The sequence below is a fragment of the Daphnia magna genome, linkage group LG1 (genome assembly GCF_020631705.1).
Source record: "Daphnia magna isolate NIES linkage group LG1, ASM2063170v1.1, whole genome shotgun sequence".
NCBI classification, from domain to species: domain Eukaryota; kingdom Metazoa; phylum Arthropoda; class Branchiopoda; order Diplostraca; family Daphniidae; genus Daphnia; species Daphnia magna.
In genome coordinates this window covers 10,197,981-10,223,515 of record NC_059182.1, presented here as the reverse complement: position 1 = coordinate 10,223,515, position 25,535 = coordinate 10,197,981, and the positions used below count along the sequence as shown (strand labels likewise).

At 38.4% G+C, this 25,535-nt stretch overlaps 5 protein-coding genes, 1 long non-coding RNA gene and 1 pseudogene across 13 annotated transcripts; 4 read left to right on the top strand and 3 right to left on the bottom strand.

Annotated features, from left to right (window-relative positions):
* Positions 1-2,981: 2,981 nt before the first annotated feature.
* On the top strand, positions 2,982-4,057 carry LOC116936682 (ADP-ribosylation factor-like protein 2-binding protein). The gene is made up of 5 exons (XM_032943895.2): positions 2,982-3,287; positions 3,431-3,537; positions 3,605-3,690; positions 3,743-3,836; positions 3,896-4,057. Exons 1-5 carry the CDS (start codon positions 3,194-3,196, stop codon positions 3,947-3,949), a joined length of 435 nt encoding a protein of 144 aa, XP_032799786.2. The 5' UTR covers positions 2,982-3,193; the 3' UTR covers positions 3,950-4,057.
* Positions 3,968-5,373, bottom strand: LOC116936681 (NADH dehydrogenase [ubiquinone] iron-sulfur protein 3, mitochondrial). 2 transcript variants are annotated; one of them, XM_032943894.2, is made up of 6 exons: positions 5,218-5,373; positions 5,070-5,156; positions 4,651-4,898; positions 4,478-4,590; positions 4,288-4,420; positions 3,968-4,226 (listed from the first exon to the last, which is right to left on the bottom strand). In XM_032943894.2, the coding sequence occupies exons 1-6, from the start codon at positions 5,264-5,266 to the stop codon at positions 4,053-4,055; spliced, it is 804 nt and encodes a 267-aa protein (XP_032799785.2). In that variant the 5' UTR covers positions 5,267-5,373; the 3' UTR covers positions 3,968-4,052. The 2 variants fall into 2 exon arrangements, with proteins under 2 accessions (XP_032799785.2, XP_032799784.2); XM_032943893.2 differs by having other exon boundaries at positions 5,212-5,372.
* Positions 5,374-12,344: 6,971 nt separating this feature from the next.
* LOC123471849 lies at positions 12,345-13,696 on the bottom strand (annotated as a pseudogene).
* Positions 13,697-14,061: 365 nt separating this feature from the next.
* Positions 14,062-14,472, top strand: LOC123471706 (secreted RxLR effector protein 161-like). The gene has a single exon (XM_045173310.1). The coding sequence runs from the start codon at positions 14,062-14,064 to the stop codon at positions 14,470-14,472; it is 411 nt and encodes a 136-aa protein (XP_045029245.1).
* Positions 14,473-15,562: 1,090 nt separating this feature from the next.
* Positions 15,563-17,911, top strand: LOC116920176. 4 transcript variants are annotated; one of them, XR_006642568.1, is made up of 6 exons: positions 15,563-15,753; positions 15,824-15,965; positions 16,076-16,157; positions 16,231-16,681; positions 16,745-17,176; positions 17,235-17,911. XR_006642568.1 is itself a non-coding variant. In XM_045168150.1 (6 exons), the coding sequence occupies exons 1-4, from the start codon at positions 15,721-15,723 to the stop codon at positions 16,939-16,941; spliced, it is 999 nt and encodes a 332-aa protein (XP_045024085.1). In that variant the 5' UTR covers positions 15,563-15,720; the 3' UTR covers positions 16,942-16,997; positions 17,086-17,176; positions 17,235-17,911. The 4 variants fall into 4 exon arrangements, 2 of the variants coding, with proteins under 2 accessions (XP_045024085.1, XP_045024084.1); XR_006642567.1 differs by having other exon boundaries at positions 16,019-16,157; positions 17,235-17,907; XM_045168150.1 differs by having other exon boundaries at positions 15,824-16,157; positions 16,247-16,681; positions 16,745-16,997; positions 17,086-17,176.
* A 3,742-nt stretch (positions 17,912-21,653) lies between these two features.
* Positions 21,654-23,221, top strand: LOC116921982. 2 transcript variants are annotated; one of them, XM_045169036.1, is made up of 6 exons: positions 21,654-21,778; positions 21,843-22,114; positions 22,178-22,405; positions 22,483-22,635; positions 22,709-22,849; positions 22,904-23,221. In XM_045169036.1, exons 3-6 carry the CDS (start codon positions 22,366-22,368, stop codon positions 23,161-23,163), a joined length of 594 nt encoding a protein of 197 aa, XP_045024971.1. In that variant the 5' UTR covers positions 21,654-21,778; positions 21,843-22,114; positions 22,178-22,365; the 3' UTR covers positions 23,164-23,221. The 2 variants fall into 2 exon arrangements, with proteins under 2 accessions (XP_045024971.1, XP_045024968.1); XM_045169033.1 differs by having other exon boundaries at positions 22,694-22,849.
* An 877-nt stretch (positions 23,222-24,098) lies between these two features.
* LOC123469856 lies at positions 24,099-25,268 on the bottom strand. 3 transcript variants are annotated; one of them, XR_006643193.1, is made up of 3 exons: positions 24,588-25,268; positions 24,191-24,497; positions 24,099-24,130 (listed from the first exon to the last, which is right to left on the bottom strand). It is a non-coding gene; the product is annotated as an uncharacterized LOC123469856 (long non-coding RNA). The 3 variants fall into 3 exon arrangements; XR_006643194.1 differs by having other exon boundaries at positions 24,591-25,268; XR_006643192.1 differs by having other exon boundaries at positions 24,191-25,268.
* Positions 25,269-25,535: the final 267 nt, after the last annotated feature.

Here is a 25,535-nt window from a genome sequence, read left to right as displayed (position 1 = left end):
CTACAACCGCCCAATAAATAAGGAGGCATTTGGAGAGGTCATTCTTGACGGAGAAGCCAATAGAGATGAGCTTTAAATTCACTTATGGTTAAGGTCAAGCAATTTGTATGCGATTGATAAATTGCTCGAGGTCGCATAGCGACCGAAGAGCAATTGAGATTGCTTTCAAAGAAGTGAGACCTTAACCATAGTTAAGGTTCCCACCTTCCCACTCCTGAACTAAATCGTTTTTTTTTTCTTTTTCTTTCCAGAGGACGTGGTCACCACAGTTCCCGCAACAATAATTAATCGGCCGGTCGCGGATGCCCACACATATATATATATATATTTTTTTCCTTTTTTCAAGAAGAAGTTTTATTATTTTGGCCGAAAAGGTCTAAGGCATCGAGGGGGAAGTAGCGCCGAAGGGGCCTCGATCGTCTTTCTTTTGTTTGTTTTGCGTTAAGAGCGGTTGAATACAAAGTGTCAACACTTATGGTTAAGGTCTCACTTCTTTGAAAGCAATCTCAATTGCTCTTCGGTCGCTATGCGACCTCGAGCAATTTATCAATTTAAGTGTTTGAAATTTGTTATTCTCATTCAGTTTCCAGTATTGATGGTGACCCAACTATTTCTCGAGCTCAAAAGTTGACGATAAAACGCACCCTTACTATACGACGGCTATCAACTAGATGATGCTTATCGGCTAAGTCTTGACTTCCAATTAGATGATGTTTATCGACTGAGTGTTCAATTTCAACTAGATGATGCTTATGGACATATGGAAGGCCTTAAGGGCATTTACAAGAATTTTCCTACTATTATGCCAGCATTTAAATTAATATACGGGTAATTACTTACACAAAAAAATTCCACTTATTGAAAATATAGCTATTAAAATTCTCTGTGTAATACCAGAAAACGAGCATCATTTATTAAAATCTTAGCTAAAAATATGAGAAAAACAAAATTTTTACCAGAAGGCACCTAAAAAACGTTTTAAAAAACTTTTTTGAAAATTATTCTTACATTCAAAAACTTAACAGAAACAAATGAATTTTAGTGCAAAATGACCGCGTTGACTAGAACTTTTGAAATGTATAAAAATTAAAACGAAAAAATAATATTCAGAAAAATCCGAAAAATTGATATTTGTTTTTCTACAACGAAATTGTCTGCTAACTCTGTACTGGATATAGGCGATTTGCTTTCAAAAACAAATTCAGTCAAAGAGATTTTTTTTCATGTATTAATTTAATTTTTATATATTTCTAGAGTTCTAGTCCACGCGGTTCTTTTACACTAAAACTCATTGGTTTTTGTTAAGTTTTTGAATGAAAAAAAAAATGGTATTTTGCTTGTACCGGAAAAATTTTTGTCTTTTTCTTTGATTTTTATACTAGATTAACATAAATGCTGCTCATTTTATGGTAATTTATAGAGAATTTTCTTGGCTATCTTTTTCAATAAGTGGAATTATTTTTAGGCAACTAATAACTCGTCTATTAATTTAAAAGCTGGCATAATGGTGGGTGAATTCGCGTAAATACACTTTGGGCCTTATGTTCGGCTACTTGAGTTTGTAAGAAATCATTCATTTTACGGTACGTTTAAGCTTAACCATGGAACCAGGTTTTGGCATATTGGTCGTAATATCTTTGGTACAATTAGATCTACAACCTTCGATAAACAAAAATGGCTGCAGTATCCTAATATCCTTAACTTTTCGATAGAAACTTATAATTAGCATAGAAAGATTCGTCTTAATTAGATAAATTTAACCATACTTAGTTTATAGGGTGCAAATGATGTCTTGAGGTAGTAAATCCACTTTGAAAATATTCATTAACCATAGCTTCCCCAGTCCCCACGCGTCTGGCGGGGAAATACCCGCGTACCCCACGCCAATTTTCCCCTTTTTCCCCTGAGTGGAAATTTTACACAAATATTTAAAATTTCTCGAAGTCTAGATATGGATCTATCTGAATTTGAACACGGAAAGTCCGAGTCGCACACTGCACGCACTACCGTAAAGCTACCAGACGGTTTTATCTTAGACTAATGTGTAATATCATTACCAATCTTATTTTTTGCGCGCTAAATTGAATGTATTGTAATCAATACACTTTCACACCAATTCCAATATTGCCCTTTGGCGTTATACCATTTTTGCATTCTCTTTCCCTCCCTCATCTCCGACCTAACACCCACCATTCTACCACTCTACCCCCGCAGTTCTTCCATTTCTTCTTCCACTTCACGTAAAGGTCATCAAGTTTCCTCACGGTCAGTCACATGAAGATGATGTTCCATCAAACACCATTTTCACATTTTTATCGATAAAATGCTTATTTATTTATGAGAATTGAACGATGCATGACACGTTGTTATATCAACGGCGGGAGCTATAACCACAACGTCACAGAACACTGTTTACATGTTAGTATTCTAAAATGTCTATATCCAAAAATTTAGCGTGAAAATAATATGTTGCGTTTATACGGCAACAATTTTCAACATTTTGTACTGACTTGTAGCTTTACGGTAGTGCGTGCAGTGTTCAACTTGGACGATCCGTGTTCAAATTCAGATAGGTACACACCTAGACTCCGAAAAATTTTAAATTTTTGGGTAAAATTTCCCCTACGCCTCAGGGGAAAAAGGGGAAAATTGGCGTGGGGTACGCGGGTATTTCCCCGCCAGACGCGTGGGGAAGCTACGGTTAATGAATATTTTCAAAGTGGATTTACTACCTCAAGACATCATTTGCACCCCCATAAACTGTATGGTTAAATTCGTCTAATTAAGACGAATCTTTCTATGCTAATTATAAGTGTCTAACTAAAAGTAAGGAATATTAGGATACTGCCATTTTTTTATTTATTTCCTTTCTCTTTAGCATAATTTGGTGCCTCAGACAGGTCAATATTATTATATTGCTGTACTATTGGATGCCATTTTCATAATATGTGGACTTTCGTCTGATACTGTTGCTGGGATACCACAATAATAGTGGCCTTATTAGTAAACTCATCTAGACGATAACTGTCAGCTAGATTATAAGTATACGCGGCCCAATAGGAAAAATTAGCGATGCAGCTTTGCCATCACCATCATCTAGATGTGTGCGACCATGTTGCAGGAGTGACATAAAGATCTGTTCTAAATTTTTTTATTCAAAGTCAATGTTTAGTCGATTGTGTTCTTTATCTCAATGGATACATCTAGTCACGAAGATATTGAATCAGTAGATCCGAAATTTGTGAAATTTGATCGGTGCATTGGCTGTATTGAGGAAATAATAATAAGTAAGTAATAGACCAGTAGAACTCATTTAAGTTTTATAAAGAATCACATGTAAAACTGCTATAATAAATTTTTGTGTTTGTCACTTTAATTTTTTGTTATTGGATTTCTTTGTCCATTTATTTTGTCTTACTTTCTACCTTAGGTGAAGAATTCATGAAAATTCAGCACAACTTCATAACCAAACATTGCATAATGTTTGATGATAAGGAAGAGAATAAGCTAATCTATACCAGCATATTTCAGGATTATGTGGGTAGTCGATTGAGCTATCAGCACAGTGTTAGTTACTAAAAATACAAATCTACTGATTCCCTAGGCACAGTTGGCTGAAAAATATCTTGAGCAAAAATTGAAGCAAATGATTCCAAATTTTTCTATGAAAGAGTTCTGTATAGAACTAAAGTAATTAATTTCTTTGTGCATGTTAACTTCAATATTCTAAATTTATGTTCAGCCATCAGCCAGTTCTTGATGGAGAAGTATTCGACATGCTGCGCGAATGCATCGATTTCTTTTCGTTCAAAGCGATGATGGTTGATTTTAAAAAGGTAATATGATTGAATCAAAAAGTAAAACCATAATGTGTACAACGTATTGTTTCCTTTAGAGTCAAAATATAGACAACCTTCTACTCAGCGGCTTCAAGATTTCTCCCGACTAATCGAACGAATTGCAATGCTTCTCTTACAGGGCGTTACTGTATTTATTATTTGTACACCAACTAAAACCACTCTTGTCAAAAGAAGCACAATAAATCATTTTCATTATTGCTTTGCTGGACCAGTTTGGGTAGCTTTCAGGTCTTCCTCAGTACCAGCCGGAAGCGTTCGAAGGTTGGGAAACGTCTCCCATGGGCTTGAAAGATCGAATTTCCTGAACTCTTGCGCCAATTCTACAGGCTCAACAACGACGCGCTTAACTTCGTCATCGTAACGCACCTATAAGAAACACGTAGTGAATATCCGGATGTGTAAAAACAAACTAATTACTATTCCATACTTCAACGTATCCAGTGAGAGGGAAATCCTTGCGGAAAGGATGCCCTTCGAATCCGTAATCAGTCAGAATTCGTCGCAAATCAGGATGGTTTGCAAAAAAAACTCCATACATGTCCCATATTTCTCTTTCATACCTTTAAAATCATATTAGCATGTTTGTTTCATCCTTGCATTGAAAATATAAATAATACCAGTCAGCAGCTTTGAAAACTTCATAGCAAGAGTCAACTGGTGTGAGTTCATCTGTGTAACTTTTGACACGTATCCGAGAATTAAACCGTAGAGACAGGAGATTATAAATTATCTAGAATATAGAGAATCACAAGAACATAGAGAAAGCAGAAATTGCAACAAAACAATATACCTCAAATCTATTCTCCCGAGAAGGAACATCCATGGCTCCAATATCAGCCAAGCTAGCAAACTGACATTGATGATGATCTTTCAGAAAATGAAGAACAGGCACAATTCCATCAGGTGCAACTAAAACCTCCAATTCATTTCCAGTAACAATCTGCACTTTCTGCACATACTTTGGCATACACTCTGCTACATATAATCCGAAGTCCATAAGACTGGAGGTCGCAACAGCATCAACTTTCTTGATGGTTGCTGTAAAAATTAAATATATTTTTTGTGCCAGGTACAGATAGTAAGATAGTAAAGATTAAATGAATGACCAACATGCAGTAATAAAAAAAAATTATGTTCATATATGGCAGTACAAGATACTATTCTTATAGACACATTATTATGAATTTATAATTTTCACAAAATACATACGTGATGATTCCGTAGTGTTATACCGGAGAATTGCATTCGAAGACAAGATTGGTGATTTACTAGGCAAGAAGCTAGAACAGCACTTTCCTGGTAAAACAAGAAGATGTACTAAAACACAAAAGGAATCATTTAAATTATCAACCTTTACGCGAAAAAAGCGAGGAAATTCCTCGAATAATACGTCCTGAAGCCGCCATTTGTTTTACTACTTGGCTAGGAAAATATCCCAACACAAGCCAAAGCCTACTTTATGCTTAAGGCCTGTAAACTCAAATACCTCCTATGGCGGGTAGGCGTTCCCTAGTAAGTAGCAGAGTAATAGAATACTGGTGTAGCCACGGCCATGTTAACTCCCCCTCTCGGATATTTTCCCAAAAGTTGTTGCCAATTTCGCGTATCGATTGTGAGAAAATGAGGCAAGATATCGATTTAAGTGTCCCATAACCGTAACTGCCACCTATGAATTGAGTTTTAAGGGTTGTTATTGTTATAACAACCCATATGTTTATACATACATTTTTTCACACTAATTAATTAAGCCACTTTTTGTTTACTTTCTGAAGTACAGACGACGAAAATGAGCGAAAACATAGCGAAAACGTAATACATAACAAGTTCACAACACAGCCGCTGTGGCGCTTTCGTTATGGGACAGAAAGACTTTCAGGCCAAAAAGGCAATGGGAGGGCCCGCCATAAGCGTGGCTACACCAGTATTCTATTACTCTATAAGTAGTAACAGCCAATCAGACAAAAAAACAAGGGTTACGACGACACCATCTGGCGCTCGCAATTATAGCCTCGTTTAAAAATACCCCCAAAATACTTTAACCACGCTATAATAGGAAAGGGGTACACTCTCGGCTATCCCCAAGACCGGCGGGTGTTTAGTAAAGGGTACCCAGATTCCCCGCCAGGTTCGCTAGTATAGGAGGCCCCTCGCCTCTCGGGGGTATAGTAAAAATTGGGGTTTATCGTTCGTTTTCTATAAAATTACCAATCAATGTGTCCAGAAATTGATTTCTTTAAGCTTTATTTAATTCCCTATCCTTAAAAACCTATTTCATCTAGAATAGGCAATTATTTATATGTTAAATTTGTGATTGAAATTCAAAATTTTTTGAAATTTGCGCCTTTCGCAACATTGCCTATTTCATTATATTAAACACGTTTGTCTTCTCTCTAGTGCAGAATTCATTAGAAATATCGTCAATATTTATTAAATATATCCATTTTGAACAAAGGTGTAAAAGTTGCTGCACTAGAGAGAAGACAAACGTGTTTAATATAATGAAATAGGCAATGTTGCGAAAGGCGCAAATTTCAAAAAATTGTGAATTTCAATCACAAATTTAACATATAAATAATTGCCTAATCTAGATAAATTAGGTATTTAAGGATAGGGAATTAAATTAAGCTTAAATTTAATCAACTTCTGGACACATTGATTGGTAATTTTATAGATAACGAACGATAAACCCCAATTTTTGCTATACCCCCGAGAGGCGAGGGGCCTCCTATACTAGCGAACCTGGCGGGGAATCTTGGGACCCTTTACTGAACACCCGCCGTTTCTTCCAAGAGACTGGGATAGCGCGAGAGTGTACCTTTCCTATTATATCGTGCTTTAACACTTGTTATAGTTACATAAACACACGAATAAAGATAAAACAAAAGGAAATAAAATTTTTGAAATGAAAAGTGTGCTAGTTTGACAGCAATATGGCAATTGAGTTGTTAAAAAGAGAAAAGTAGTTTGTTAAAAAAATATAAGTTTTATTATCATGTTAATGAAAAATTTTGTTCTTGTTCTTGTAGTTAATTGAATTAATCAGCACAGACCAAGAATGGAAAGACTACGATCGCCTATACTGGCCAAAAGGCGATGCTCGTAACTACCTCCAGGTTCGTGTCGTGTATTTTTGACAAGTTTTTTAATGAATTTTTTGATTTCCCTACTGATCAGATTCTTCACACACCCGGGGTTTGTGAGAAAAAAATTGCATTTAATTTTTTAAATTTTATTTCTTAATTACGTGTAGCACTTCTTTGTATAGAGCATTAAACATCCTGCGTTGCGCGTTTTCCACAAATGCGAAAATCTCATTTGTGTCCAAGTTGGTCTGCTGCGGCTGCAGCGTCTTATGGAGAAACCATCTTCTTCACGTTAAAAATTAAGTTTTTATAACTATAATTTAGATTTACCCCTTTTCTTCCTAGAAGTGGGTACCCTATTCATTTTTACATTTCCCAATATTTTTTATAGCTCCAGTTCTATCTACTTTATTTTTATTTTATTTTTGTTTGTAAGTTGCTCGTCTCTTTTAGCCGAAGAATTTCATTTGCTATCAGAAATTCGTCTGCTACAAGGGGATGAGCTACAAACCATTCACAAACAATAGTTAAATAAAAATAAACCAGATAGAACTGGGGCTAGAAAAAAAATAGGAAATGAAAAAGGAAAAGGGTAGAAGAAAAGGGGGAAAATCTTAACTATAGTTATGAAAACTTATTTTTTAACGTGAAGGAGTGGGTTTCTCCATAAGACTCTGCAGCAGCAGCAGACCAACTTCGACACAAATGAGATTTTCGTATTTGTGGAGAACATGCAACCTAGGATGTTTTACTACTCTATACTAGGGATCGGCCCCGACCCTAATCGGGGTGCATTTTGCCGACGTAAAAACATAATCGATTGAGTCGAAATCGATTATTATGATGAAAATCGGGGAGCTCGCCCTAATTTCCCCGATAAAACCCGACACAAATTCGTAGTTTAAATTCAGGCGCCATTTTTGCAAATGGCGTCGGGGCAAGCGGGTTAACCTCGATTTTTTCCCCGCCCCGCCCTGGCTGACGAAATGGCACCCCGATTCAGCCCCGATTGCCTTTTCCTGGGGCGGGGCGGTTAACCCGATTATGGCTAATCGGGGCCGATCCCTACTCTATACACCCTTTTCTCAAAATTTCTCTCCCATTTATTATGAATCGTGAACCGCTGTACTCATACCTCAATACGGGATAAAGCCTAAATTGGGCGCGAAGTTCCAGAGTTTCAATCACAGACAACGAAGTGGTTTAAATAGTTTGATGATTAATGATTTATAAGTAGTAAACTAGTAATTACGTAAATAATCAAACTATTGAAACTAGTTCTTAAAGAAAATCTTGAAAATATTCATTCCAACATCAACAAGTTGGTGTTAAAATTAAAATTGCTGTACGGATTTTTGTGCAGGATACTGTACCTCTCCTTTTTCTCCCTATGCTTCTGCACGGTGTACGGGGCACCTCCTTCATTGGTTTTTTTTGCTTGTTTTTTTTTCGTGCTGGGTTTCCGTTTATTTTTCGTCGTCTGCTACGAAAACTGCAATATGGGTTGGTTTTAGTGCGATTTATTAGGGGAACGATGTGTAACAAGTTCAGTCTAGTACGCCCTGTTGGATATTATGCAACCTGATCCCCTATAGTCCTACCTGGCTTAATTCCACACTGGAAGTGTGATGAGACAGCCATACTCAAGAATCCCGTTGTTTCTCTACAGGAAAACGCAAATGCAGCGGCCATCAGTGCGTGGGAAAGAAGAAACACCCTGGCCATGAGAATCATCTATTCGTCCATCAAGGAGGAAAAGTCACGACTGCTGGTGTCCTGTACCTCAGGTCGAGAAATGTGGACGAAAATGGAGACAGCATACTCGGAATCTGCCGCTGATAGTGCCCCTCTACTATGGAGCCAGTTCTATGGGTGCAAGTTCCTACCTGGGCAGACAGTTGTGGAGTTCATCACCGAAATCGAACACGTCGTTTCTCGCTTGAGAACAATCAACGGGATCGTCATCCTAGATGATCAAATCATTGCCAAGGCTACCATGTCGCTACCACCGATCTTGAAGCTGATCTTCAAAGCAGCATGGGAGAGCACGGCCGCTGCTGAGAGGACGCTGAGGAACCTTACTACTCGTCTTGTCCAGATGGAAAAAGAAGTCAAGGAGAGCGAGAAAGAGAAAGAATCGGATGCCCTGCTTAGCAAAAGAGTGAACCCTACAACGTCCTTTGAACCCCGAGATGAAAATAAAGAGAAGGGCAGAGCCGTCCGGGCATGCTGGGAGTGTGATGACACAAGTCATGTAAGATCCAACTGTAGAGACTACAAACGAAAATTAAAGAGACAAAGGGAGGAAGAAGATGATGACCGTAGCAGAAAGAGACGAAGGTGGGACGGTGAAGATGGAGAATGGAGGCGGAGCGACAACAACCAAAAGAGTGAGGAGCATGATCGCGACAGCCGTGACCGTGGAGGTGGCCGTGACTACGGCAATAACAATCGCTATCGAGAGGATCGGGAGCATCGCAAGGGCAACGGCAATGGTAGTCGGAAAAATCCTAGGAGAGAAGAACACGGAAGACATAGGGGATATAGCTATTCTGCTGCGACCTCGGAGAGAATAGACAAGCCCACTGAGTGGTTTGCTGATTCAGGGGCAACGCAACACATGACAGGCAACCAGGATCTTCTTGTCAATTTTGTTCCGGCTGGACCAGAACGCTGGATGGTGTCCAGAATTGGAGAATCAGAGCTCACAGTTGCAGGACAAGGAGACGTGTCTGTGAAAGCCACCGTGAATGGAATTACCCTTGAGAGAATCATGAGAGGAGTGCTCCTTGTCCCCGGCCTAGGCATCAATCTCTACTCGATTGGGTCAGCCACTGATGCTGGTGTAGAAGTTCACTTTGCAAACAACACTGTAACCTTCTCTCACAACAACGTAATCATCATGGAGGGAAGGCGATCAGGAAAGGAAGCCTTATATCACCTGAACATCAAAGCATCAGAGGGCTACCGGAGGACAGAACGGGTTCTCAAAGGTGTGGAAGTTGAGCCCCTGTCTCTTTGGCATCTACGCTTTGGACATCTAAACAGTCAATCCCTACTCAAGATGGCCTCCATGGGAAGTGTGAAGGGGCTGGGGCTCTTTAAAGATCAACTCCACTCTGCTCAATGCCACGGATGCCTACAGGGCAAGATGTGTAGAACCACCTTTCCATCAAAACGCACCAAAACCAGATGTGTTGGAGAGTTGATTCATTCGGACGTGTGCGGTCCTATGCAAGTCACCACACCAATTGGGGAGCGCTACTACGTTGTCTTTAAGGATGATTTCTCGGGCTGGTGTGAGATAAAACTTCTAAAGAAGAAATCTGAAGTATCTAATGCCTTCAAGAACTTCTATGTGAAAGTAGAGGCTGAAACTGGCAAGAAGGTAAAGACCTTAAAAACTGATGGAGGAGGAGAATATGGCGAAATTTCATTGAAAGACTGGTTGGCAAAAACCGGAATTGCCCACAGAGTAACTCCACCATACACTCCCCAGCTGAATGGAGTAGCGGAGAGGTCCAACAGAACAATCGTCGAGTCAGCTCGGAGTCAAATGTACGGGAGAAAGGTTCCTCTGGAGTTGTGGGGACAAGCTGTGCAGTGTGCTGCGTACGTACAAAACCGGGCATCAACCAGAGGCAGTTATGTCACTCCCTACGAGCTCTGGTTCAAGAAAAAACCTGACGTATCCCAACTGAAGGTATTTGGCTGCCGATTCTTTGTCCACGTCCCGAAAGAAAAGAGAAAAAAAGCTAGATCCAAAGGCGGCAGAGGCCATGATGGTCGGATGTGTTGAAGGATCAACATCTTGCTACCAGATATGGAACAGTCTACGATGGAGCCGATTGAAAACCATACAGCCACTAAGGAGCAGGATTATTACTCAATTCTCCTTACAGCTGAGGACCAATTGCAAACTGGAATGGAAGCAGATCCAATGGACCAAGGTGAGGTGGCACCGCCAGATGGACCACCTCTTCTCCAAGAAGAGGAGCCGGGCCTACCCGTAAATCAAGCTCAAGGAGAGGCTGTTCAAGGCGAGAATATCGGTCCGTTCTGTGGCTTTGAGCCCGACCCGAATGCTGTTCAACCCCGTCGGTCAAAGCGCATAGAGCAGTATCGAGAATCTCGAGGATATCAAAGAAAATTCCCGGCAATAGCTGATGACGCTACCTGTCTGCCAGCAAAAATCTACGGCAAACAAGATATTACCTACCAGCAAGCCCTTTCATCACCAGATGCGCACCAGTGGGAAGCAGCAATCAAGGATGAATATTCATCCCTTATCAGAAATGGGACATGGGAACTTGTCCCATTGCCTCCTGACCGCACTGCAATCAAGTGCAAGTGGGTGTTCGACATCAAACCGGGCTATGAAGGAGTGGATGAGAGATACAAAGCTCACCCGATTGCCCTAGGATGTTCGCAGTTACCTGGCCTCGACTATGACCAGATATATTTTCCCCAGTGGTTAAGCTGCCGACATTCCGACTGCACCTGGCTATGGCTGCCGCAGGAAACCTGGAAATACTGCAAATAGATGTGAAGACGGCGTTTCTGTACGGACGACTAAAAGAAGTGATCTACATGCGCCAACCTGAAAGCTACGCCGTCCCAGGCCGTGAGAAAGAAGTCTGCAGGCTGATTAAAAGCATCTATGGGCTGAAACAGGCCCCTCGAGTCTGGAACACCGAAGTAAACGAAGCCATCCTTAAATATGGGCTAACACGTTCTCAAGAGGACCAGTGTAAATACTACCGTCTTCAAGGGGAGGAGTGGATTGCCGTACTCTTCTTCGTCGACGATGTTTTCATCTGCGGCACCAGCAGAAGATTAGTAGAGGACTTTGCCGATCATATCAAGACGAAATTCGAGATCCGCACCCTGCCAGCAGGCCGATTTTTAGGCATGACAATCAACCGAGACAGAGTGAAAGGGGAACTTAGCATCTCACAGCCCGACTTCATCGACGCCATGCTGAAGAAATTCAAAATGGAAGGATGTAACCCCGTGGGAACTCCAGCTGAGCCAGGCCTACAACCCTCGTCGAATATGTCACCTCAACAAGATAAAGAAAAGGAGGAAATAAAACAGATCCCCTTAGGCTGTTTCATTTTACACTTTTTTTTTAATTTTGCGGGGGACGTTTAATATATCTTGCGCCTAGGTAAAAAAATACATTCCGTGAAAAAAAAAAAAAAAATATTTTTAGCACCCGCGCCGACGAAAAAACTAAAAAAAACGGAACAAAATTTGCCTTTTTTTTACAAAATCACGGGTTCAATCAAATATTTTCAAACCGACGCTTAATATGTGATTGATTATCATGTAATGAATAGGGGTATCAAATTTCGCAAAAAAATAATCACATTAAATACTTGCGCCATGAAAATAATTATTAGTGATTGTATTTTACGGCAGTGCAGTAGTTACGTTTTCCGCATATTGATTCTGCGACGTGTTGTATATGAATTTCAAATACATGATGGCGACAAGCGAACCACAACACCGCATGACCTAAAGTTTTCTCAATGAACATTGCAGTTCCTTGGAAGCGCCCAGTATTACTACTGGTAGTGTCAAACACGAGAGCAACAACTTCTTTTAACACACCCCATTTCTCCAGCAATCTAACTACAGCATCGTGCTGCTGTCTACCAGTTAAATTGGTTATTTTTGGAACTACAAGCAGTTTAGGACTTTCAAGTTGCGGGAATCCGCTAATCAAAATTGCAATTCTGTCATCAAGTAATCCACTTAGATACATGAATCAAAAGTAAAACATACGAGCATTGTTAGGCTACATCTGCGCAATTTTTATACATAAAAATTTTATACGAACTTGATTAATTTGGAATCCCAATGTGCTACGACAAATTTAGGCTTTTCAAATTGTTCAGTTATCCGCGAACAAATTTCACGCCTGTTTGCTCTTCTTTGGCGGGACGCACTTGCCACAGATAGAGTTACTTGTTGAAGATCTCCACCTCCAGCTGTAATAGTTGAAGCGACGATAGCGACGTGATCTCTAACACTTAGATTTCGAGCATCAGCTGCTTGACCGGTTGCTTTCAACAGTGACTTTGCGGGAAGTTCAAGAGTAACGGAATCAGGTCGTGGAGTACGAGATAGATCACTAAATGTTTCTCCTGATGAAGAGGACTCTACAATTTCAGATTCCTCACTCAAAGACGATGATTCATTGGCTCTCTCTACATTGGTTGGAGTCGAAGAATTCTTTCGCTTTCTAGAAGCTCTTTCAATATCTTTTTCGTCTACTCTGTCCATGAATCCCCGTTGTGGAACTTCTCTTTATGCGAGTAAAAATTTTAAATCAACTGCAGCGTTTGGGTTGTGAGAAGCTTTTAACTTTTGTTCGACATCTTTTGAAGACAAATCCAATAATTTGTTGAGACTCGTTTTAAAGGAAACAATTTTATCTCGGGCGAAATCTTTTTTTCTGTTTTCTACTGGTATCTTTAAAATTGCTTTCCAACTGTGGTGTACATTTTTAATGTCATTCACACAGGTATTATCCGCCTTAATTGGGATACCAGCTTTTTCCCAAACAACTTTAAGTTCTGCAAAGATTTCCCGACAAATATCAATATGCTGACCTTTTTTTTCGTCCTGAATACCCTTGAAGCGAGCCAAAACAACGCTTTTTGTAGGCAACTTTGAAGCAGTAGCTAAACTTTTACGATGACTGTAACCAATGAAGCAATCCTTGTTTCTTAATGAAGAAGCCATGATAACCAACTGACGTAAAAAAACAATCTCAGCTTTGACAATACTTTCATATGTTCTATAGCGCTTAGGTGCCAGATGTCATATTTTTCATGGCGCAAGTCTTTAATGTGATTATTTTTTAGCGAAATTTGATACTTCTATTCATTACATGATAATCAATCACATATAAAGCGTTGGGTTGAAAATATTTGATTGAACCCAAGATTTTGTAAAAAAAAAGGCAAATTTTGTTCAGTTTTTTCAGTTTTTTCGTCGGCGCCGGAGCTTAAACTATTTTTTTTTTTAATTTTTTCACGGAATGTATTTTTTTTACCTAGGTGCAAGATATATTAAACGTCCCCCGCAAAATTCAAAAAAAGTGTAAAATGAAACAGCCTAAGATCCCCTACAAGGAGGCGGTTGGTGCCCTCCTCTACCTCTCTATTACAACGAGGCCTGATATCTCCTATGCAGTAGGCCAGGTGGCAAAGTTAAGTCAAAACTCCGGGATCCAGCACTGGAAAGCAGTCAAGCGCATTTTCCGCTACATCGCAGGTACGCGAACCTTTGGGATTCTCTACTCTAAAAAGGAAGGAGAAATGGTGATGTGCTACACGGATGCCGATCATGCTGGAGACCAGGATGACAGGGCCTCCACATCCGGATGCGTGTTTCTCTGCAGCGTTGGGTCAATTTCCTGGTTTAGCCGCAAACAAGAATGCAATTCCCTCTCCACGACAGAGTCGGAATTTGTTGCAGGGAGCGAAGCAGCTAAGGAGGCTACTTGGATCCCATAATTTCTCAAAGAGATCCAAAGAAGAGGACCAGAGCCGATTCCACTCTACTGCGACAATCAAGGGGCCATCCGCTGTGCTCACAACCATGAGCTGCACCGAAAAATGAAGCACATCGATATAAGACTCAGGTTTGTGAAGCGAGCCCAGGAGAGTGGAATTATCGATGCTCGCTACGTTAACACCAAAGAACAAGTCGTGGACATCTTCACAAAGCCACTTCCCCATCCAACGTTTCAATATCTCAGGGCGAGGTTGGGAGTAGTCGATGTGGCCCAACTGCCGAAACAATTATGTATGTGATGACTTTGTGTGGACTCATTTCTTGAACCTCCCAAGTAACGGTCTATCCTATTTTTACGTTATCATCCCTCGTACCCCAAAAAATCGGCATATTTTTTGGGGTACGAGGCATTGAAATACCAAAAAACGAGTGTTGCCTTTGAAGTACGGGGTTTTCAACTATAAGAAGCAAATAATTACTATGTTGCGGTTGATAAATGCGTATTTCGGATTTGATTTTTATTGTTTTTCACTGGGTGAATATTTTTTGCCTTTTTTAAGGTTACGTGGTATGGAATTACCAAAAATCAAAATGATTGTTGGACACAGAAAGTAACTGCATAGAAATGCAGCATATTTTATGGATATTCCATACAGCACCAGTAGGGTTTTATTTTCTAGCTGATATGTCCTTATTTTTTTAGCTTTTTTTCACTTCATCGTAAAGAAATGAATAAACCTGAAAATAAAATAATTTTCTTTCAAAAACCGGATATTTTATTAATCCTTTAGGGGGAATATTGTGGCTTTTTGTTTTAAACCCGATGTACCCTTATTATATGATTTTTTTATCAATATATAATTCTTCTTCTTTTCAAGATCATATGTTGTTCCCAACGTTGCTAAGCATGACGATAGGATAATTTAAAAAAAAAATATGCCATTTTTTGGGGGTACGAGGGATGATAACGTAAAAATAGGCTAGACCGTTACTTGGGTTAATGCAAACCTCTCCACGGTGTTTAGGGAATGATTAAAAACTGGAAATAATGGCAGAACTGAGTGTCAATTTCCGAATTTCTAGACGCGACGCGACGTAAGTCGATCTTGTTCTCTCGTTACTGATTGTGTTTCTGGTTGCTGCTGCTGGATGTGTGTTGTTTTTTTTCTGAACATTTCTATAATATAGTGCAGTTCCAATTGAAACACTTGGGCTGTTAAGATTACTGCTAAGACAAAGTCATTGGAATGGAACTAGCTGAAAACATCTCCAGCCTAGTGGTAAATTTTGATTAGTTTTGTGGAATGGTTATGATTTATTTAACCCGATTCCGTTAATTTTTTTTTTCAGCTTGGTGGTATTCAAATGCATTGGAAGGGAAAATATAACAACTTAAATAAAGAAAATGATTTGAAGAGAGGAGAAGAAATATTGTACTACATCATTGAAACCGAAGAAGAAGTTGAACCTGGAGAATTAAAAATTATTTTCGGTAAAATTCCAATATATTGGGTCAACGAAGACTACAGATATTTTCTGTACCAGGATTCTTCTTACACTAAAACCTCATCTGTTGGCGATCCAATGAATTGGTCAAACAAGACTTTCAAATGGCATCAGTACCCCATTGATTCATGGGTGGAATTTGATGTAGGGGAAGTTATTGATCCCGACAAGAAAAGAAGTAAGTTTTTAAAACTGATAGCGAAATTTTACTTCAAAACTTGAAGCCCAAAACTGAAAAGTTACCTACGAAGTACTTCGATGATGTAGGTATACAGAAAGTGGAACACACAACCAAGCGACCAAAACCTGTTGAAGACGATTTGCAGCTGAATGTTACGGAATTGAATAATACTATCCCCGGTATTTCTGATGATTCTGAATGTGGTGCTAGCGGTTCGAATCAGCAGTCATCTCAAGCGAGTTATGCGGAACCAGCATGCGACTCCAAGGATTATTTGATTGGGGATTTAAATTCCAAAAATCAATGTGGTTTCAACTACTTAACATCTTCTGCTGAAATTTTGAACAGCTTTGAAACAACTACACCAATTACAATGCATCATAACCGGCTGCCAGAGATGCCTTATTCTGATAACCATAAGCTGCATGAAATTTCCACCACAGTCATCCAACACAGTTCGCAACTGTCGTACACCACTTACGGAGCACAATCTACAAATCTTGCAAATAATCAATTTGAAAGTACTCATAAAAAATTTAGTCCAATTTTCTCTTAAGTTATTAGTTTGTAATCTTCAATTGTAGTGATGATTGATTTTCTCCATCAACTGCAGTCAACCACCAATGAAAAATTGGAGAAATTACTGTTCCGCATTGACTGTCTTGAAAAAATTCTTACCAATTCATTGCCGTCATCCGCCGCCGGGCACCTCAAGAAACACATTGATTTCTTCACAGTTCAAGTTAATCCATTTTTAGGAAAGCTACCACTCGATTCATGAGAGCAACTTACTGCCTTTGAAACGTTGTTATCTGCAAAGGAACTCGTTCAAATTAGGTTTGTTGCGTTCTTAGCTTACCAGTACAAATCCGAAAAGACTCCAGCGCTGTTCGTGAAAGCAGCTATTCAGTTTTTTTTTTCAAAGAAACTTTGCGACAATGTTCAATTGAAAAATAGGAGCGGGGATGAAAGACGCGGGATAGGGGAGCTGATTCAATTTATTTCCGTTATTGGTGGTAAAATAACTTGTATTTTATTTACGTTTTATGTTTCTAATTCTTTAATTTGTTGTAGCTTCTTTAGACCTTTATTGTAAGCTTTCAGCGAGGGAGTTGCCTGGCCTGCAGAAATTAAAGGATCTTATCCAAACAGCCAGATCCAAACTTGCTGAAAAGCATAGACGAGCTGAATGTGGATCTTCAACCAAAAAAAAATACCCCGCAGCCAGAAAAAGACACCAGAAAAGGAGAAGTCGTCCTTCTAAGTCACATTGGTAAAAGAATTCAATTCATCTTGAAAGCTCTGGATGCTTTTGTTCCCCCAAAATGATATGATATCTTGATGTGTATCATTAATACTGTGATTTTTAAAATAAGGCTTTTTGACAAAGTTCTTGTCTCCCTTTCCAGATTATGCAAAGCAGGTAATCGATGGAACATTGCATCTGCTGCGAACGGTTATTTTCCCATTAGAACTTTCTAATTAGAACTTTCTATTTTATATTTTTTCGTTAGAACTTTCTAATTAGAATTTTCTAATTGAAATCTTTGAATAATCTGGAAAGGGAAACAAGAACTTGTCAAAAAGCCCTTTAGTCTTGTGATCTCCTGAAAACATTTTGCAATGTTGTCTTACCTGAGAATTCAGAAACTGTTTTTGCACTCAAATAATCCGGTACCTGTCTATGACAGTTTAAATTCGAAAAGTTTAGTTTTAATCTCGTTTCGGTTATTACATATTTTGTTTTGGAAACAAAAAGAATACAGAAAATTTTTCCAATTTATGTTTGTTTTTGCTGTTTACTACTTTATTTGCGACAACTAATTCAATTAATTTCTAGAATGCATTACATTCATTTTATTTGAAAATTACATAAGCTTATAATTTGTACAATATATATTAAAACAATTTGGTATAAAAATAGGGGAAAAAAAGCAACACAATAACTTATGAAAGGGCTATTTGATTTGGAAACAATAAGCATATACAATATTTACAGTGTAACTAGTTCTTTCTACTTTTTTCCTATAAAATAAGGTATTTTTACAGTAAAAGTGTCGAAACAAGACATATAATATCCATATTATATATTCATACAGTGGGGAGTACGCATACAGAATAACCATATTTTAAGCATTTTTGTAAGAAAAACCATTACTAGGGCTGTTGGCTGTTGCCCAAGTTAAAACTGTTTGGTCACAATTCCTTCCGTTTGCCTATGCCCGAGTCTTGGACCTGGTGACTCAGTTTGAGGGGAGGTGTTGGATATTATGCAACCTGATCCCCTTTAGTCCTACCTGGCAATACTGTTTATCCTCTTCTCGTCTGCTGTCCTGGCCTGTTTTTTCTTCTTGTTGAGTGACTGGTGGGTGTACTTAGGTCTTCACTACTGGTAATAAAACAACTTTCCTTGATCATAGATATTGGAGAAAGAGCGAGTCAATAGATTTCAACACACCCCCCCTCCCCTAAATTTGACAAAATTATATAATTAATAATTTTCCAACTAAACATTGGAACGCTATGATTTTTACGGCAATCGATAGCTCCTATCAAGAGCTTACGATTTCTGTAAAAGGCAAAATATGCAAACCACAAAAAAAATCCTCTAACGATATCAAATTTCTCGTTTTATTGCCCCAGCGCAAAACTAGTCCTTGTCGACAAAGCCGTACTACGTGTACTACACACTGAAATTGTTTCACATCGTTCCCCTAATAAATCTCACTAAAACCAATCCATATTGCAGTTTTCGTGATCCTCTTACCACGAGGAACACGATGGCACTATTGAAAACGTCCTAAAAAATAATTTTGCACGTTCAATTTGTAAAAATCAATGAACCAATCACTAACGGCCAGACAGGCGGCCATTGTTTTTACCCTCCAATTTAAATTTCATCCACAGTACGCTATGATTGGACAATAGCTAGCATAATTATTGGTTATTACTATCGTTTCTAGTAATACTGAAACAAATTATTAGTTCAAGGCAATTGCCTACCTTGACAAGGTATCTATTTCAAGAGGATTTCATTGCAAAAGTTGTCGACAGTGACATGAATCAAGAGCGATGAAGAAACTTATGTTGACTGTGAAGAAGAAACTGAAACCTTTTATGAAATGGAGGAAGATGAAACATTTTTCGACTGTGAGGAACACAATATCAATAAATGTGAGTTTCGTGAAAGTCTTGCATCTTGAAACTTGAACTTGAACTTGGAACAATGAAGATGGAAAAATAGATGGGGAAGACGAGCTCCGACAAGATGATAGCGACTACTAATTGCTGACTAATTCATCATTTTCTACGTAAAGGGCGATTGTTAATGCACTGATTAAATTACCTATTTTGAGTTTCATTTTGCACCTGATAAGTTAAACTGTTTTGAGTTTCATATTATAATTGATTAATTTGACTATTTTGAGTTTCGTATTGTACCTGAAGAATAGATAGAGTCTCTTTATTTTATGGAAAATAGCGGGATTGCTGCAAATTTATCAATATATGCAGCGGAAAAATTGAGAACGAATTAGGAGACTATTCGTATACAGGACGTTTATTACGCATCTCACTTGTTCCATTGACATCCTAATTCCGTCCGAATGACGTCCAAGGTCTATCCAATAGGGGGCGAGATCCAGGGGCGAGATAGGTACGAGTATGGGATCTCAGCAAAGCAGACATTACCCATACGTAAAAGACGTCCAAGGAATGTAAACTTGGAAATCTGGTATGTTCTAAGTACATCTCAGACGTCTCAAAATGACGTGTTTGGGACGTCTCTGGGACGGCACTGTGTTATCTGGGAGGTTACTTGGCTGCTGAAGCTATCCAACAGCCCACCTCGATAGATGATTTACAGCCTATAGCTGGATCTTCCTTGTCTCAGTTCATACTTCACAAGACATAAGTATAAGAAACTATTTCAAAAGTACTCGCTACTTGTGTGAAATTCCCAAATTTGGTTTTGATTTTCAGGTGATGACTCAGAACTTCTTGCGATCATACAAGAAGTTGAAGCTCAAATTCATCAATCTAATCTCATCAAAAAGTCAGGTTACGCAAGAAATAGCGAAGAGTACCAAGAGTCAGAGACCATTTGGAAGAAACGGATGGAGACCAAAGAGAGGGAATTTCAAGAACAAAGCCGTCATCTTTTTTAAAGAATTAAAGAAAAATTTTTTTATTCAGGCACGTTTTGTGATAACTGCAGTTCATCAGCGGCGTATGTTATTCGTTGCAAAAAATGCAGGGAGCATTTAAATGTGAATTGCGACTTTGAAAAGCATAGAAAACTTTTCTGTCATCGTCGTAGTTACTTATCCCTTGAGAATCAGCTTGTCGTGTTAAGGCCAACTGAGTTCGTAAGCCTTGAAGGAGTAATTACAATCATAGGTAATGACCATTATATTTTAATGTGTCAAATATGAAACAATTTTTCGTTTATATTTTCAGACATTCCAATTCCTCTTTAAGTTCCAACAGCTTGCATCAACAAGTCGTGTACGGCTCTAAATTCAATGCTGCTTAGTTGTGGACCTACAAAAGTCACTGTTGTAACCAAGGAAGGCCGATTTGATTTAAACACTACCGAATTTGTGTGTTGTGTCTGCAAAGCATCTCGGATTGCCAGCAACGAAGATTATTTGTGTTCCGGCTATTGGCCCAGCTCATTATCAAACAATTCTTATTTCACCGAGGAAGATTTGCTTGGAATGTGGTACCATCTCAGACACAAAACCCCTGGGACCTCTGAACGGAAATTCATCGAAACTCTACAGGAAATCTCCTTGGAAAACAACAGGGTTTGCCTCACATGCTGAGTTTATATACATATCAGACTTTCTCAAAACTTTTTTTTTCTTCTCGAAAAGGTTAATATTATCAACTACACTCTATTCAACCGTACTCGGAGGGAATTTTAATATTTCCCCTATCTTAAGGACAAAGAAATTCTCAGACATCACGGGAATTGCAAACTTTGTGGCCGTCATCCTCACAGCATGCAAGCCGATGCCATCAGAAAACTATACCGCTTTGCTTCGGCAAAAGAGTACGTAAAAATTTTTATAACCTTCAAATTACTGTTAATTTTTTTCTTTTGTTAGTCGCCATGGAGAATCCCTGTATAAAGATCCCATAATGGCAAATGACAAGACACAGTTGGAGCATATTTCAAAAATTGAAAAAAAGATTCCTGCGGTGAATAAAACATGAGTATATCAATGGTTATCAAAATTTATCATATTCTTCTCATCAGGACAAAGGAGATGACGTATGTGGCTCTTCAGCATGGAAGGCGGCCCGAGGTGATTCGTACAGCAAAAGAAATATAAATATCACTGGGCTTGAAATGATGAGTTGTACTCATGGTACGGTAGTTTATTCCGCCAATTTATTCAAGGGCGAAACCTACAAACATACATATCTCCAACACTTGAAAGCTTACGAGAAGGGAACTAAATTTTTTTGCAACGACGTCATTTGCAAATATTGGCCATTTGCCGTTAAAGTAGGAAATCTGTTTGCTGATTCCAATCCGGAATACAAGAAACTTACTCAGGACATGGTGCCTTTTCTTTCACGTTCCCATGGCTTAGGCCATTTCTGGGCTTGTAGAGTACACATTTTACTTCTGTTGACCAAAGAAATTCAGTTTATAAATAATTTTTTTCGTAGGTTCTGTACAATGGACACTGGGAGAAAGATGGGGTGGATATGTTGGGTGAAGAACAGGAGCAAGTTTTTTCCTACATGGCCCGTCTAGTTTCAACGACAAAACATCAGAGCAGAGCTAGTAGATTTCTTGTGTTCTGCTATCAATTTCGAAAAATCTGTCGTTCAATATTTGTTGTATAGGTAGGAGAGACGACATTTCAAGCGCTATTCTTTACTTCAACCTCGATAAACAGAAAAGAATGATTCCTTCTCTTTGTTTATGGCTGAACAGAGTAAGACAAATATGGTTGTTATTCTCTAAAAGTAAATCAAGTAACCTTAGATTTATCATTAAGGCCAGGTGCAAAACACTTCTATACGGGAAAAAACTACAAAGCATGCTGGATCATCGTGGATTAAATAAAGAAGATCTCCCTCTGATACTTCAGCGATTTAAAAAACAGGTGAAACTGGTTAACAGTAAGCTTTTACTGTCGACTGGGACATAGAAATTCTACAAAAGGAACTTGAAGGTGAATGCCACATGATTAAAGTTCTTCACACACGCAACGCTACATTTTTTGGTAAAATTTTTTAATAATCTTTAAGCCAAAAAAGAATTTAGTATATAACTCGTATTGCATCCGCTTACCGACATTAGATACATGTAAGGCGCGAACAGCCAACAGAAAAATTATGTCCAAAAAGAAGAAAAGAGTAGATACGATCGTTGAACTGCTAAGCGGAAAGGGTATAAAGGTGTCCAAGGAAAATCTGAATACCGGTTTCTTTCCTTGGCATGACACCACGAAATGTAAGTTTTCTATTCTACTTTGTTTAAATTTCGTAACCCCTTTAAAACATTTTTTTAGTATCTCTTGGTGAAGACTACGAACTTATCGACACCTGGATGTTATCTCTTCGCTATGAGGAAGCTATCGTCCAAGCTAAAAAGGAAATGGGTGAATTTATTCGATCACTCACCTCGCTATGTTTTGATCTTCAGAATGACATCAGGAACTACGAAAGTAAATCTATTTATTATGTATACCCTATAATGGTATTAACGATTTTATCTTCAGAAATTATGCCGGTTACGCTTCTCAACTATAGTCGTTCAATAATGGCAACTACAGAAATTGCCCGAATCCGTGAACTCATGGAAAAAGTAGTGAATCAATTCACGGACGCTCTCAATCTAAATATCAGTGAGGACTTGGAAATTGAACCGGAAGATTTTATAGAAAAGGTCGAGAAAGAGGAAGAACTGTTAGTAGCACTTCAAGAAGACACCGATGAATACAGCGACGAAGATAATTATGAAGAAGACGACGAATTTTGAACAAAGTATACCTGGCCATTTATCCATGCATATGTAGTAAATACATTCCTCAAACTTATACAATCAGTGTACTCTTGGTATACATCGGAATAATCGTTTTACGTTTATCAGAATTATAATTTTTTGTTATCGGGATAAAGCCGCCGGGCATAACGCGTAAAATAATTTTGATTTTTTTGTGAAATGATTCCGCCGTCATGACCGCTTTTTATTTGTTACACGGATATTTCAAAGCGATATGTAACTCAGATTATAGTAAAGGATAGAGAATAGAAAACACTTCAAAATATTAAAAAATGAATAGATAAACTCATGCTAGACCAGCAAAATCAAAGAAAAACGGTGATTTTTTTTAATAGTTTCGTGGAAGAAAAACTTTAAACATTAATTGTAAAGCGGAATCGTATCATACATGATTTTACAAGAATATGACCGCATTGACGAACGCTTTCTAAATATATAAGATTTAGGGTAAAATTTAAAATACCGTCTCAGAAAATCTTGTCAATTACATTTTTCTTCACGCGTTAAGTCCACAAGAACCAGTATGGTACAAGACAGCATTTTTCTCTTATAAAAAAAACGACACAAATTTTATATATTTAGAAAGCCCTCGTCAATGCGGTCATTTTTCTCTAAAATTTTATCATTTTTGATACGATATCGCTTTACAATTAATGTTTAAAATTTTTCTTACATGAAACTATACAAAAAATCGCTGTTTTTCATTTTCGTTATTATTCAATATTCTAGACTTGGTTAATTCTCGGAGCACAATTTGATTTCCATCTGAATTCTGCATTGCAGTTTTACAGGACGTGAAAGCGCCCAGCAGATGTATTACGTAATTAGGAGTTGTAATGATGTGAACTGAAACGTGTTGATTGATTTTGAAATCTCCAACACTCTACAGCCGAACACGAATTGTTGATGCAAGCTGTTGGAACGTAAAGAGGAATCAGAATGTCTGAAAATAAAAACGAAAAATTGAAGATATTTGACACAATAAAAATATAGTGATTATAACCTATGACTGTAATGACTCCTTCAAGGCTTACGAATTTCGTTGGCCGTAACAAGACAAGGTGGTTGTCAAGGAATAAATGACAACGACGATGACTGAAAAGTTGTCTATGCTTTTCAAAGTCGCAATTCCCACATAAATGCTCCTGGCATTTGTTGTGGAAGTACTTCTTCTCTTTCGTTCATACAACTGTGAATAAAATTGTTTTATCCATTCCATTTTTCCATTTTATGTGTAGTTAGTACCTTCCATTTTGAATGTAAATCTTACTTTTCCTCGGCTACATACAGTACTGAGGTGGAAATCCTTCCTGAAATATAAAACCAGTTTAGAAGGTAGTTTTCAAAGTTTACTACTTAGAATGGCAGCATAGATAGCAAACAAACTATAATGTTCTTACCACCTGACATAACATCCCTATATAGTCCTTTATCCAAAATAGTTGGTGTTGATCTTTTGATGACTCTATGGTTTCCTTCATGGAACTTGGGTTCAACTTATCTTCAGGGATAAACTGTCAAAAGATTAAAATTAAAGATAATTTGTTGCAGGTCGTTAAGCAAAACTGTTGTTTACGAGAAAAAAGTATATAAACGTAATCTGTTGAATCTTTGACCGTAACTTTAGATCCTGAAATCAATCCAGAATTTCCTAGAGATTTGTAATTTTGACCATTGCTTTAAAAATGACTTTTTAAATTTCATTTATTACCCCTAAAAATGTGTACATTCGTAGAATAAAGCTTCCTCCACAAATTTTTAGAAATCTTTTACATACAATAAAATGACTCCTCCACACAAAAACAGTTTCTTTCCCACTCTTTCATGATTTTATCCTTTCTATTTCGAATTTAGTTTTAACAAAATTTGAAAAGAAAAGGCCGTAAAGAATCCAAATGTCAAATCTGACGACGAAACTAGCTGGGAAAACCACATGAGAAAACCAAAGAAGGTAGAATCCCGTGATCCCATGTAAAATCAGCATTGAAAAAGGGATGCCCTAAGCCAATGCTTTGGCTCATTTGGAGAGCCAAAACGTTGGCCTAGGCCACGGAGACCAAGTTGCAATTGAAACATGTCGTCGGGGCCATAGCAACATGGGTTTCCCTATAAGTGAGCTACCCGAACAGTGTTGCCGGTTTTAAGAAAAGGAGTCCCGATTTCGCACGCATCCACGCAAAGGGTGCTAAATAAGGATCGGCCCTGACCCTAATCGGGGCGCATTTTGCCTATCAGGTTTCGAAATTTGGGGCTCAGGGCGGGTCGATGGGGGCTCGGGGTGAAAATTTTAGAACCCCGGTCTCAATAAGTATTGTATCGGGGTGCCTAATCGGGGATGCAACCCCAAT